General features: G+C 44.6%; 1 protein-coding gene across 5 annotated transcripts in view; it reads right to left on the bottom strand.

Moving 5' to 3' along the window:
• The window catches only part of GPR143 (G protein-coupled receptor 143), a 40192-nt gene extending 26234 nt beyond the window's left edge, over window positions 1-13958 (bottom strand). The window contains exons 1-3 of one of the 5 annotated variants that reach the window (XM_058535411.1): window positions 13384-13745; window positions 9238-9347; window positions 8145-8251 (exon numbers count right to left, since the gene is read on the bottom strand). In XM_058535411.1, coding sequence (XP_058391394.1) covers window positions 8145-8251; window positions 9238-9347; window positions 13384-13711 — 545 coding nt within the window. In that variant the 5' untranslated portion in view covers window positions 13712-13745. Of the gene's footprint in view, window positions 1-8144; window positions 8252-9237; window positions 9348-13383 lie in introns of all 5 variants that reach the window. The other 4 variants (XM_058535409.1, XM_058535412.1, XM_058535410.1 and 1 more) reach the window with 4 other exon arrangements.
• Between the last annotated feature and the right edge of the window lie 524 nt (window positions 13959-14482).

A 14482-nucleotide genomic window follows, 5' to 3' on the forward strand; every position in this document is an offset into this window, starting at 1 on the left:
TAAAAAATTGAGATGAGGCTGGCCCCGTGGCTTGGCGGTTAAGTGCGTGTGCTCTGCTGCTGGCGGCCCGGGTTCGGATCCCGGGCGCGTGCCGACGCACCGCTTCTCCGGCCATGCTGAGGCCACGTCCCACATACAGCAACTAGAAGGATGTGCAGCTATGACATACAACTATCTACTGGGGCTTTGGGGGAAAAAATATAATAAAATTTAAATAAATAAATAAATAAATAATTGAGGTGGAATTCATATAACATAAAACTAACCATTTTACAGTGAACAATTCAGGGGCATCTAGTACATTCACAATGTTGTGCAACCACCACCTCTACCCAGGCCCGATGAGGAACCATCTTCTTCACCCCAAAAGGAAACCCGGTCCCCATTAAGAGCCACTCCCCATTATCCTCCCCTCAGCCCCTGGTAACGACTAATCCACTCGGTGTCTCCATGAATCTGCCTATTCTGGACATTTCATGTAAATGGAATCATATGACATGTGGCCTCTTGTGACTGGTTTCTTTCACTCAGCATAACGTTTTCATGGTTGAGAGGAACAAGATACGGGAACCTCATAAGTGCCCGGCTCACCCAATAAGCAAGGAGCTCCTTATCCCCAATCCTTTCTGAAGTCACCTCCCTACCTAACGTGCAAGCGTTTTAATGCTCACTCCAAACCAAGAAGACCTTCTCAAGAAATAGGTGGTTATCCCATGTTCCAGGAGAGCAGGGAGCTTTCCTTTCTTGCCTTCCCACCTCCCCACTCCCTACCATTCCCTGCATAGTTAGCATTCTTGGACAATCTCTATCATTCATCTTTGTACTCACACACACCCCACCTTGCTCCCCCTAGGGATGCGGGCAGCCAGCCTTGCGGATGGGGTCAGGAAGGCAGAAGACCTGTGCACACACAGAGCTACCTGATCCTTACAACCCAGCGTTCCACTGCCTCTTCTGTCTGACGGGACAGAAGCCCAGGGCTCCATCAGAGGCGCCTGCTGTCACTCACAGCTCCACCAGACTCCTGGCAAATAGCACGACCCCCAACTCTGAAGATCAGCTGTGTAGACAAAGGGATCAGAGTGAAAGGAAGCCCTTGCGCAAGGAGACAAGAGGGAAGAGAGAGAGACAGCAGACAAGGATTGAGCTGCAGGGAGAGGGAAGGTTTCCTAGCCAGCTCTCTGAGAGGCCGGGAGGCAAGGACTCCGACATACCGCGCCTCCCACATCAGAGCTGGTTCTGCAGCAGCCCCGCCCCACCTCTCTGGGTTTGGGGGCAGGGCGGGGTGTGATTGCCCAGAAGTCAGAGGCTTTGCACAGACTCAGAACACTAACGAGCAGCTTTCTCCAAGGAGCTGGAGTATTAAGAGTGTGGAATGTCTGCATTCCAGACCCTAACCTTGGGCTGGAGGGTGCGGGTGGCCTCATCTACTGAGGTGGGAGAGGGTGGGCCAGGGCAAGGCTGGGCGAGGCCAGGACGGGAGCCCGCCAAAGCCTGGTCGACGGTTCCCCAGCCCCAAATGGCCTCACAGGGTGGGAGTCAGATCCGGGCCGGCTCATGCAGGCGGCAGCCACTTCAGTAACTGATACAACCGGAAACCCACACTAGGGTGAGAGTCTGAACTCCAATTCAGCCGTGATCAGGAGCAGCCCATGCTGAAGATCCTCATTTCTTTATCTGATGGCTAGACAGTGTTCATGTCCAGAACACAAAGGGCCTCCCCAGACCCCCTTTGCTCTCACACTTTCATTTTCTCCGAGCAAGTAGTGACTTCAATTCAGGGCTTTCCCCAGGACCTCAAGTGACTTCTGTTATTGTTTAAAATATGTCTATCCCACACCTGGAAACTAAGTAGCAATTTAAATTTTAACATTAAATCTGTCTTAATGACATTTCTTAGGATTAGGATTAAAAGAAACAATTCTCTTGTGCCAAAGAAAATAGCTAAGGACTGGAAGGACCTAGAAGGGGCCGTGGAGTTTAATTCAGCCATACCTGCAAAGCCTGGCCCCCTGCCCTGGAATTCCTTGGGACCCCTGCTCACCAGGTGCAGTCTTTTAATTGCCACCCTTGGCTCTGGGCTCTGGAAAGAAACTGGCTCTTAAAAGAGGAGCTACAGAGGCTTCTGGACCCATACTCTCAGCTCTGGCTCAAACCACCCAGTGCTGGCCCCTTGGAGACCTCCCACCAGGAAGCATGACTTCTGCTAGGGATGAGGTGGGGGCTAGGTCTCCATGGCTACAGAGCACCTGTCTCATTTGTCTGCTGTGCGCTCTGTTCCTCTTTGCCAGCAGAGCCCACTTCACTCCCGACAGTCTTCCTAGGGCTGGAACCCTGCCCTTGCTCTTGCCCCTGGGAGGCCGCTGGATGTTTCGCCTCCTTGGACATTCGCCTCCTGCATTATGGGTGGGTCCTCGGAAGTCAAAATCTGCCCAGCATCCTCTAGTCTCTGCACACCCCCAGCGCCCTGCCTATCCTAACGCTGAGCTCCAAAATCAAATCTAAACACTCTTCTGAGTGTGAGGAGGGCTTCCTGATTGCCTGTCCTGGCTTCTCAGGGCTCTGCTTGTCCTCTGGGCCCAGAAAACTCTCAGGTTGCCCTGTGTGACCCCAGTCCCCCACCGGTGGGGGTGAAGCAAGGCATCCTCCTATGACAGCAGGAGGCATACACTTCTCCCGGCTTCCTTTCCCAGCTCCAAGGCTCTTCTTATCTCCACAACTAGGGGTCTAGGAGACTTCTAATTGTGTCATAGCTCTAATCCCTCCAAAAATGAGTGAGGGAGCCATCAGACAGGGACACACACTCACGGGCTTCAGGGATGAGGCCCTCTCATGCTGCCAGCTGCCTGCCAAAGCCATTTTCCCTTAGAAATATAACCTGGATGTCATGCAGAGCAACAGCCTGCTTGACTAACAGACCCTATTTCCTACCTCCTCTTGCAGCTAAGTGTGGCCAGGAAACTAAATTCTGGCCAATAATATGGAAATGGAATTGTTGGTGAAATCCCCAGGGAGGCTGCTTAAAGGGAGCTGGCTCAGGGGAAAACAGACCCCTTTTGCATTGCGCCCTTCCTCCTTCCTGCTGTCTGGAATGCGGATGTGGTGGCTGGAGTTCCAGCAGCTATATCGGACCATGACACCTTGAGGATGGAAGTCACACAATAGGATGGTGGAGCAGGAAGACAGGAGTTTGGGTCCCTGATATCCATCATAAGAGCCCTGGATTGCCTACCTCTGGTCTCTTTGAGCAGGAAAGAGAAAGTCCTATCCTGTTTAAGTCACTATTATTTTAGGTATTTTATGTAGCCAAAACTAATCCTCACTGATACACCTGGTTGGCTGCCTGGGACCTTGACTGTCTTCCCTAGAGAATTTTCACAACCAGGTATATCTAGGTTTTTACAGATGTGTAAAAGCTTGGGAGCTAAGTACAAAGGTGGAAGGAACAAACACGAAAATGAAGTAAGCACTATATTTCAGGCCAGAGAGACCAAAGTCAATGATGATGTGATATCCACAAGGAATATCAACAATTTTAAAGCAGGGATCCACTAAGATTACCCAATGTATTCTGTAGCCTTAATATGATGTTTATTTGGTTACTGATGTTGGTTTTTTTTTTTAATTGACGTTTTAATGGTTTTTAACATTGTGAAATTTTGGGTTGTACATTTTTGTTTGTCCATCACCATATATATGACTCCCTTCAGCCCTTGTGCCCACCCCCGCACCCCCACTGCCCCTGGTAACCATAGTACAGTTTTCTCTGTCCATGTGTTGGTTTATATTCCACATATGAGTGAGATCATACAGTGTTTCTCTTTCTCTTCCTGGCTTATTTCACTTAACATAATACGCTCCAGGCCCATCCATGTTGTTGCAAATGGGACGATTTTGTCTTTTTTTATGGCTGAGTAGTATTCCATTGTATATATATACCACATTTTCTTAATCCAATCGTCAGACGAGGGACACTTAGGTTGCTTCCACTTCTTGGCTATGGTGAATAATGCTGCAATGAACATAGGGGTGCATAAGCCTCTTTGGATTGTTGATTTCAGGTTCGTTGGATAGATTCCCAGTAGTGGGATGGCTGGGTCATAGGGCATCTCTATTTTTAATTCTTTGAGGAATCTCCATACCGTTTTCCATAGAGGCTGCACCAGTTTGCATTCCCACCAGCTGTGTATGAGGGTTCCTGTTTCTCCACATCCTCTCCAACACTTGTTGTTTTTTGTCTTGGTGATTATAGCCATTCTAACGGGCGTGAGGTGGTATCTTAGTGTTGTTTTGATTTGCATTTCCCTGATGATTAGTGATGTTGAGCATCTTTTCATGTGCCTATTGGCCATCTGTATATCTTCCTTGGAGAAGTGTCTGTTCATTTCCTCTGGCCATTTTGTGATCGGGTTGTTTGTTTTTTTGTTGTTCAGTTGTGTGAGTTCTTTATATATTATGGAGATCAACCCCTTGTCAGATGTATGTTTAGCAAATATTCTCTCCCAGCTGGTGGGTTGTCTGTTCATCTTGATTCTGGTTTCATTTGTCTTATAAAAGCTCTTTAATCTGATAAAGTCCCACTTGTTTATTTTTTCTTTAGTTTCCCTCGTCTGGGCAGGCACGTCATCCGAAAAGATTCCTTTAAAACCAATGTCAAATAGTGTGTTGCCTATATTTTCTTCTATGAGTTTTACAGTTTCAGGTCTCACCTTCAGGTCTTTGATCCATTTTGAGTTAATTTTTGTGAATGGCGATAGCAGATGGTCCACTTTCATTCTTTTGCATGTGGATGTCCAGTTTTCCCAACACCATTTGTTGAAGAGACTTTCCTATCTCCATTGTATGTTCTTAGCACCTTTGTCGAAAATTAGCTGTCTGTATATGTGTGGTTTTATTTCTGGGCTTTCAATTCTGTTCCATTGATCTGTCTGTCTGTTTTTGTACCAGTACCATCTGTTTTGATTACTATTGCTTTGTAGTATGTTTTGAAGTCAGGGATTGTGATGCCTCCTGCTTTGTTCTTTTTTCTTAGGATTGCTTTAGCTATTCGGGGTCTTTTGTTGCCCCATATAAATTTTAGTATTCTTTTTTCTATTTCTGTGAAGAATGTCATTGGGATTCTGATTGGGATTGCATTGAATCTGTAGATTGCTTTAGGTAATATAGACATTTTAACTATGTTTATTCTTCCAATCCGCGTGCATGGGATATCTTTCCATTTCTTTATGTCATCATGGATTTCTTTCAATAATGTCTTGTAGTTCTCATTGTATAGGTCCTTCACCTCCTTGGTAAGATTTACTCCTAGGTATTTTATTCTTTTTGATGCAATTGTAAATGGTATTATCTTTTTGAGCTCTCTTTCTGTTAGTTCATTATTAGCATACCGAAATGCAACTGATTTTTGTAGATTGATTTTGTACCCTGCAACTTTGCTGTAGTTGTTGATTGCTTCTAATAGTTTTCCAACAGATTCTTTAGGGTTTTCTATATATACAATCATGTCATCTGCAAATAGTGAGAGTTTCACTTCTTCGTTACCTATTTGGATTCCTTTTATTCCTTTTTCTTGCCTAATTGCTCTGGCCAAAACCTCCAGTACTATGTTGAACAGGAGTGGTGAGAGTGGGCAGCCCTGCCTCGTTCCTGTTCTCAGAGGAATGGCTTTCAGTCTTTCCTCGTTGAGTATGATGTTGGCTGTGGGTTTGTCATAAATAGCCTTTATTATGTTGAGGTACTTTCCTTCTATTCCCATTTTGTTGAGACTTTTTATCATAAATGGATGTTGTATCTTGTCAAATGCCTTCTCTGCATCTATTGAGATGATCATGTGGTTTTTATTCTTTGTTTTGTTGATGTGATGTATCACGTTGATTGATTTGCGGATGTTGAACCATCCCTGCATCCCTGGTATAAATCCCACTTGATCATGGTGTATGATCTTTTTAATGTATTGTTGTATTCGGTTTGCCAATATTTTGTTGAGGATTTTTGCATCAATGTTCATCAGCGATATTGGCCTGTAATTTTCTTTCTTTGTATTGTCTTTGTCTGGCTTTGGTATCAGGGTGATGTTGGCCTCGTAGAATGATTTAGGACTGATGTTGGTTTTAAAAGTGAATTTATTCCACAAATGGTGCCAGGACAACTGGATATCCACATGCAGAAGAATAAAGGTGGACCTCTTCTTCATCAACACACAAAAATTAACTCAAAGCTAAATAAGTGTTCAAACTATAAAACTCTCAGAAGAAAATAAAGGTATAAATCTTTGTGACCTTGGGTTAGGCAATGGTTTCTTAGATGACAGCAAAAGCACAAGAAATAAAAGAACAGAAAAACTCGACCTCATCAAAATTAAAAACTTTTTTGCTTCAAAAGATACCATCAAGTAAGGGAAAAGAAAACTCACTGAATGGGAGAAAAATAGATACCATATCTGTAATAAGGTACTTGTCTCCAGAATATATAAAGAACTCCTACAACTCAAAAATAAAAAGACAAATAGCCCAATTAAAAAATGGGTGAAGGAAATGAAAAGATATTTCTCCAAAGAGGGTAAACAAATGGCCAATAAGCACATGAGAAGATGCTAAACATCATTAGCCATGAGGAAAATCAAAACAACAGTGAGATACCATGTCACGTACACTAGGATGGCTAAAATTTAAAAAAACAAACAAATGCACAGAAAATAGCAAGTGTGGTTAGCAAGGATGTGAAGAAATTGGAACCCTCGCACATTGCTGGTGTGAATGTAAAGCGGTGCAGCCTCTTTAGGGAGCAGTTCAGAAGCGTCTTACAAAGTTATAGACAGAGTTACTGTACGACCCAGGAATTCCACTCCTGGGTGTATGCCCACGAGTATACGATAAAAACATATGTCCACACAAGCACAAATGTTCATTGCAACGTTATTCCTAATAGCCAAAACAATGGAAACCATCTAAATGCCCATCGGCTGAGAAATGACTAAAATGTAGTCTATCCATGCAGTGGAATAGTATTCAGCAATGAACAGGAATGAAATACCAACACATGCTACAACACAGATAAAATGCTATGCTAAGTTTAAGAAGCAAGACACAAAAGGTCACATATGGTATGATTCCATTTATAGGAAACGTCCAGAATAGGCAAGTCTAGAGACAGAAAGTAGATTAGTAGTTGCCAGGGGCTGCGGGCGAGGGGACAATCGGGAGTGCCTAATAACTAGTACAGAGACTTTGGAAGAATGATTAAAATGTCATCAAACTAGATGCTGGTCACTGTTGCACAATTCTGTGAATATACTAAAAAACAATGGATTTTATACATCTAAATGGCTGAAGTTTATACAGCTGTTTAAAAAAAAAAAGCAAGCAAGGTCTCCTTGCAAAGGGGATCTGATTGAAGTGGACCTCGAACTTGGCGGGGGACAAACACTTCCTGGACCTGGAGCCTCCTGGACCCTGCCCTGCCCTCCAGCTTCTCGTTGTCACTTAGGTTCTCTATATTTCTGTTTCCTCAATACACAGGCATATCCCAGCTCCAGCCACAGCTCACAACTGTGAGCCTACCACGTGCCAGGCACCACTGACACGTATCATCACATTGACTCCTCCCAGAACCTTATGCGGTGGGTACCACTTTACAGCTGAGCAAACAGAAGTCCAGAGAGGTTAAGCAACTTGCCAACAGTTACACAGCTAGTGAGTGCCTGGGCAGGAATTCAAACCCACCAGTGCCAAGGTCCTAACTGTGTCATTCCTCAGCAGGCAGCCACCCACAGCTGCAGCATCCTTGGGTTCCACTTAGTGTAAAGTGTTAATACATACTTCAAGGAATTTTTTTGCTCAAACCTTTCCATACAATCAAAAATTGTTTATATTCATGGCGAATTTTTTTTTTTTTTTTAGTATTTGTCCAGTGCCAACTATTTAAATTATTGAATTACTTGTTTTCAAGGTTTTAAAAGCCTCATTATTTTGAGTCTGAATTTGGCTTTTTATAAAAATGAGCTGCCATAGATATTTCTCGGTGGAGGGGCAAGCTGACAGATTCTGATAGACTGTGTCTGCGGTACTGAAAAACACTTTGGAGCACTCAACAGTATCTGCAACCTTCCCTCATACAACAGAACCAGGGCAGAGAGCCCTGCTGACCTCTCTGAATACCTCAGTCCCGCCGACCTCCGGATCACCAGATAGGCGTCAACTGCATAGCAAAACAGCCACCAGAAGCAGGCACTGTACAACAGCTGGACCCACATCTGTAAGCAGGAAGAACCCGGCATCAAAGCTCCTGGAAACAGGCACCCGAATGCCCCCACCCGTGAAATGAGCTGGCAGATGCCCGCTTCCTCTGACGTCAGGAGGCAGCACATGAAAGCCCTCTGGAGACACGCGGACAGTCTTGGAGACCAAGGGTGGGCTGTGCCTTTGTTCTCTGTCTGCTCAGTGGGACTAGACTAGAGAGCCCTGCCTTCTGCTATCCTTGTAGGCACAGTTGATAAAGGTCTCAGAGGTGCGGCTTAAACTGGCATGAAGGCTCACAGGGTCTTTGAACTAGAAGCTCTTTTGCCGAGAACGAATGAGTATGGGTAGGAAAGACCTTCCCAGGAGAAGAGAAAGGAAAGGGGCCTTGCATGTTAGGGGCAAGACGAGATTGGTATTCCTCACTGGTGTGGGCCGAGACAGATGTTCCATTGGGATGCAGCTGGGAAGCAACAGAGGGGAGGTAGGGAGAGAAGCTCACAATTCTGCTACAGACGGTAGGGTCAGCACAGCATCCGTGTACTCTGAGGTCTTTCACTTAAGCATTAACCCAGTGGACAGTGCAATGTGTGTGTGTGTGTGTGTGTGTGTGTGTGTGTGTGTGTGTTTCATTAAGTAAAATACATCCAATAAATCAATAACGTTCTTCTTTTTTGGCCAGCTGTTGTTGATTGTGGCTATATCTAAGGTAAAGATTGTATATGTATGCTTAAAGGTGGGGGGAGGGAAGACCCCACTACAGTAGTGGTTCTTAAAACTTGGTTGTGCATCAGAAGCCCCTGGAGGGTTTGTTAAGTCACAGATGGCCCCCACCCCAGGGTTCCTGATCAGCAGGTCTGGGGAGGAGGCAGGGCTCTGAGAATTTGCGTTTGTAACAAACTCCAGTGGGTTGGTGGATGGGTTGGGACCACACTTTGGAGGACTACAGCATAACAGAAGAACAGGGACAGAGGAGGGGGTAAACAAAGGGAGGTGTACTTACTGCACTCCCCACGCAGAAGGCGGCAGGCCAAATGTCTGTCCCATTCACGTCTGAGGTGCTTTCAACAAAATCTGGAAATCCTAACCACACCATAGACCGGACTACGATCCCTACGGTAGAATTAGATGATACTTTGTATCTGGTCCTAATTCCAATCTAAAGCTGACTTGTTGCTCTGTAAAAATGATAGATAGATAGATAGATAGATAGATAGATACATACATACATACATACATACATACATATATACATACATACATACACAGACAGATAGATGGATGATTGATAGATAGCAAGGGAGAGAGAGAGAAGGGAGGGAGGGAGAGATGGAGGGAGGGAAGAAACACATATTGGTGTGTGCAGAAATAGAGAGGGAAAACATAAGACTGAGTTACTCAGAAAATTACTATTATGGTGGCAAAGCAATCCCAGGCACTTGGATTTCAACTGAAACCATCGTTAGCCATAATCATGTCCCTCATTTTTGTGTTTACTTGGTATTAACAAGCGATTATGTGAATAACAAGCTGTATTTCTTGCCTGTATTTTTAATGTTCATGTTAACCATTCCTCATATAAAAAAGAATGATTGAGAAAGCACAATTCTGAAGTTTAAAAAGGTAGTACATTCATTCTTTAAAAAAAAACACGTTTAAGATTTTCACAAATTAGCTCTTGATAATTTGCTTTTGACATTTATTTGTGAATTTTCTTTGCTATTAGACCCAAATATCTAATTCTCCTCAAAATAATACACACACTTAAGGTATATATTAAGGTTCTTTGTTAGATAATGCAATGCCCCTTGTTTAAGCATATACTATGTAATACCCTGCTAAAGGGGAACTGTACAGTACAAAGTTAGAAATTATTTACTAGTGTACACTAGTATCTGTAATACACTCCCAAATACATACTGTGTCATGCACTAGTAAAGATATACTGTGTAACACACTAGTAAATGTACACTGTGTCATATACTACCAAATATATACTGTGTCATACACAAGCAAATATACACTGTGTAATACACTAGTAAATATATACTGTAATACACTACCAAATATATAGTGTCATACACTAGTAAATATATACTGTGTAAAACACTAGTGAATATACATGTGTAATACACTATCAAATACATACTGTGTCATACACTGGGAAATATATACTGTGTGATACACTACTAAACATATAGCATGTAACACACTAGTAAATATATACTGTATAATACACTACTAAACATATACTGTGTAATACACTAGTAAATATATATGTGTAATACACTACCAAATATATACCGTGTAATATACTACCAAATATATGCTATGTCATACACTAGTAAATATATACTGTGTAAAACACTAGTAAATATGTATTGTAATACTCTACCAAATATATACTCTGTAATACACTACTAAACATATAGTGTGTAAGACACTGGTAAATATATACTGTGTAATACACTGGTAAATATATACTAAATAAAAATACACCACTAAAGGGGAAGTACGAACACTAACTAGCTGAAGATATTCTTCTCATTATCACACCCCTGCTAATGGGAATACTACTCTTCTTCCGTATAGTGCTGTATCGTCTTCCGCATACAGCACTCCTTCGAGCTCCATAAATGCTGTAGGAGCTAGGCATCGGTATTTCTTATTTTTCAGTGAGGGAGTCCAGTCACCAAGCCTTCCCCTGACTTCTGCTTCTGCTCATTTGCCCACAACATCATCCAGCTCCCTTCCAAAGGGGAAAGAACATACAAATATTATTTCACTGACCCTCGAAAGATGTTTGGGTGCATCTTTATTTCCAGATATTCAAAGTTAAGGAACTAAATTACTATTAAGATAATTTCCCAAAATGATTTAGCACAATGGGGAAGAAAACCAATTTTTGATTTAATTATCCTGCACTAAAATGATTTTATCCTTAATAGAAAACAAGTATCGCTTCCTGTCTTAGTCCTCAAGTCTGAGAAAGTGACTGGAGGTTCCACAGCATTTATTTGAAGTCAAGGTTCCCGAGTGTCTCCAATCACACAGAATGGGAGAACTGGGCCCTGGGACCCACAGCCGCCTGTGCCCAGATACTTGCTCAAGGTGGGGCATGAGCTGCTGGCATCCTCTCCGGGCATGGAGACAGAGGGCAGTTCCAACCCCAGCAACAGTTTTTGCTTCAAGAGCAAACATTACTGAGAAGTTCCAAAATGCTCAGTACCTGTCAGCCAATTGCAAAATGTGGACAGTATTTGGATCCTGATTCGAACAAACTAACTGAAAAATAACATTTATGAGACAACTGAACATACAACAATGATATTAAGGAATAGGTTTGCATTATTTTAAGGTGACAATGATATTGGTGTAAGATATATATAAAAATACGTGATATATATATATTTAAATTCTTATCTTCTAGAGCTGAGATCTGTTTGGATGAAATGATATAAATTCTGGGATTTGCTTCAAATTAATCCAGTGGAGAGTGCGATAAGGGGGTGAGGCGTAGATGAAGCTAAGTGATAGGTACAGGGGGGCTCATTATACAGTCTCTCTACATTTGTATACTGTAGAAATTTTCCAAAACAAGTTAAACAAAATGGCTGGCAACATCCAGCTTAGAGGATCTGTAAAAAGTGCCACATCATAGTTTAAAAGAGGGATGAGGGCGCGCCCTGTGGCTTAGCGGTTAAATGTGCGCGCTCCGCTACTGGCAGCCCGGGTTTCGATCTGGGCGCGCACCGACGCACCGCTTCTCCCGCCATGCTGAGGCCGCGTCCCACGTACACCAACTAGAAGGACGTGCAACTAGGACATACAACTATCTACTGGGGCTTTGGGGGAAAAAAAGGAGGAGGATTGGCAATAGATGTTAGCTCAGAGCTGGTCTTCCTCAGCAAAAAGAGGATGATTAGCATGCATGTTAGCTCAGGGCTGATCTTCCTCACAAAAAATAAATAAATAAATAAAAAATAAAAAAAATAAATAAAGGAGGGATCAGCAAAGTTTCTGCAAGGGCCAGATAGAAGCTATTCTAGGCTGTATGGCCATACTTTCTCTGTCCAACACTTACCTCTGCCCTCTAGGGCAAAGACGGCTGGGACAATGCACAGCATGGCTGTGTCCCCATCAAACTATACATATGGACACCTTGACGTTTAAGTCTCATGGAATATGTACATGGCAGTAAATAGCATTCTTCTTTTGATTTTTAAAAAACATTTAAAAAATGTAAAAACATTCTTAGGGGGCCAGCCTGGTGGCATAGTGGTTAAGTGCGGTGCTCCGCTTCGCTGCCCACGGGTTGGCAGGTTTGGATCGCAGGTACGCACAGACGCACTGCTTGTCAAGCCATGCTGCGGCAGCATCCCATATAAAGTAGAGGAAGATGGGCACAGATGTTAGCCCAGGGCCAATCTTCCTCAGCAAAAAGAGGAGGCTTGGCATTGGATGTTAGCGCAAGGCTAGTTTTCCTCACAAAAAAACAAAACAAAACAACAAAAACATTCTTAGTTCGTGGGCCATTGATAGGAGGCAGCAGGCAAGATCTGGCCTGGGGTATAAAACCCAAACCTGAATGAATGAATAAATAAATAAATAAATATCAGGTTTCCTTCCTGATTATGCTAAATCATTTTGGAAATGATTTTATGTGTGTGTATACACAAAATATTAACTGTTAGTCTCTCGCTGGTGGAATAATTACTGACCCATTATATTTTCTGGGTTTTGCTTAACGGCACTGTCTAAAGTTGCCCTAGTAAACTTGCAATAACCAACACAATAAACCGTTTTTTTTTTAAGAAACAGATGTCCTTTGGACATAATTTTTACCGACTACCTTGTTTTGCGAGTCCGCTAGTCGTCCGGTCCGGTCCGGTCCCTAGGGAGCCGCCTCCGGCTCTGTCCTAGTCTGCGCTCGGAGGCCCCAGACGCCCTGCCACTCCGCGGGCAGTACGTCCTGACCCGGCACCGACCTGCTCCCAGTCTGGGGCCCGCGCCCTGATCCAGGCGCCCGGCAAGTCGCAACCTTCGGGCTGTGCGCCCTCACCCGGACTCGGAGCAGGTCCCAACCCGCGGGCCGTGTGCCCTTACCCGTGCACGGAGCAGGTTCCCACCTGGGGCCATGCGCCCTTACCCAGGCAGCCGAGCAAGTCGCAGGCGGTGGCGGCGCGCAGGATACGGGCGGAGGCCGGGGCGCGGGCCGAGGCCGGCGGGGCCGTCGAGGGGACCCCGGGGCCCGCGGACCTGCGCCCGGGCAGCAGCTGCAGGAGGCCGAGCGCCAGGCGGAGCGCGCCGCTGCCCAGGCACAGCGCGTGGAACGCCCGCGGCTGGAAGCTCAGCACGAGCTGGGTGGCGGCGTCCCGCGTGGGGCAGCAGAAGGTCCCGAGGCGCGGCGAGGCCATGGGCCGTGCTCGGGGACGCGGCCCGGGTCTGCCAGGACCCCGCTGGCTGGCCTGGGTCATGTGCTGGGCGGGCTTGGCGGGGAGGCATCATGTGCCCTGGGCCTCTCCCGCAGCCCCCGCCCCAATCGCCCGCGCTTGCAGAAAAGGCTCCCTGGGGGCTGTGCGCCCTTTGCAAACGCCACGAGGCCTCACGAGGGGGATGCTTGGTCGGGAGGAGGAGGGGTGGAGGAAGAAGCACCAGAGGTCAGAGAGGTCGGCTTTCTCCTCTGTCACCAAGCCTTCCCAGTGGTTTAATTCTCCAGAATCTAGAGCCCCCCAAACTGCCATCTCGTTTTAGCTGCACTTACAGAAAAACATTCCTCATGTTCCAGACTTTTCCTATTTGGGACTCCGACATCCGACATCCGTAATTTTGATGCGTTACAGGCACCAGAACACATTCATAAACTGTGGCTGATGTGATTGCTGATAAAAGTGCTTTTTTTATGGTTCCTCTGCCCCACGGAAACAATCCCACAGAGGCAGGATTTTCGTTTAAAATCAACAAACAAATCTTAAAGAAAGGGGAAACTACTTCGCCTAACCAGACACAGGCACAGACATATCGTGCACCTTCCCTGTCAGGTCTGTTCCATTTTTACTCAGCTCAACAGCATACGGTTACATTTTTGACATTCTAAACTGGCTTTCAAGTGTAATACTGTTTAGAAAAAAATGTTAAAGTTTATTCACATTTTCTTAACTGCTTTAATTTTTCTATGCATTTCATTATACATTGAAAATCATGCTTTATTCTATATGCATCAATGTTTCAAAATTATGTCAGTGCTA

The sequence above is a fragment of the Diceros bicornis genome, chromosome X, assembly GCF_020826845.1.
Source record: "Diceros bicornis minor isolate mBicDic1 chromosome X, mDicBic1.mat.cur, whole genome shotgun sequence".
Lineage (NCBI taxonomy): Eukaryota > Metazoa > Chordata > Mammalia > Perissodactyla > Rhinocerotidae > Diceros > Diceros bicornis.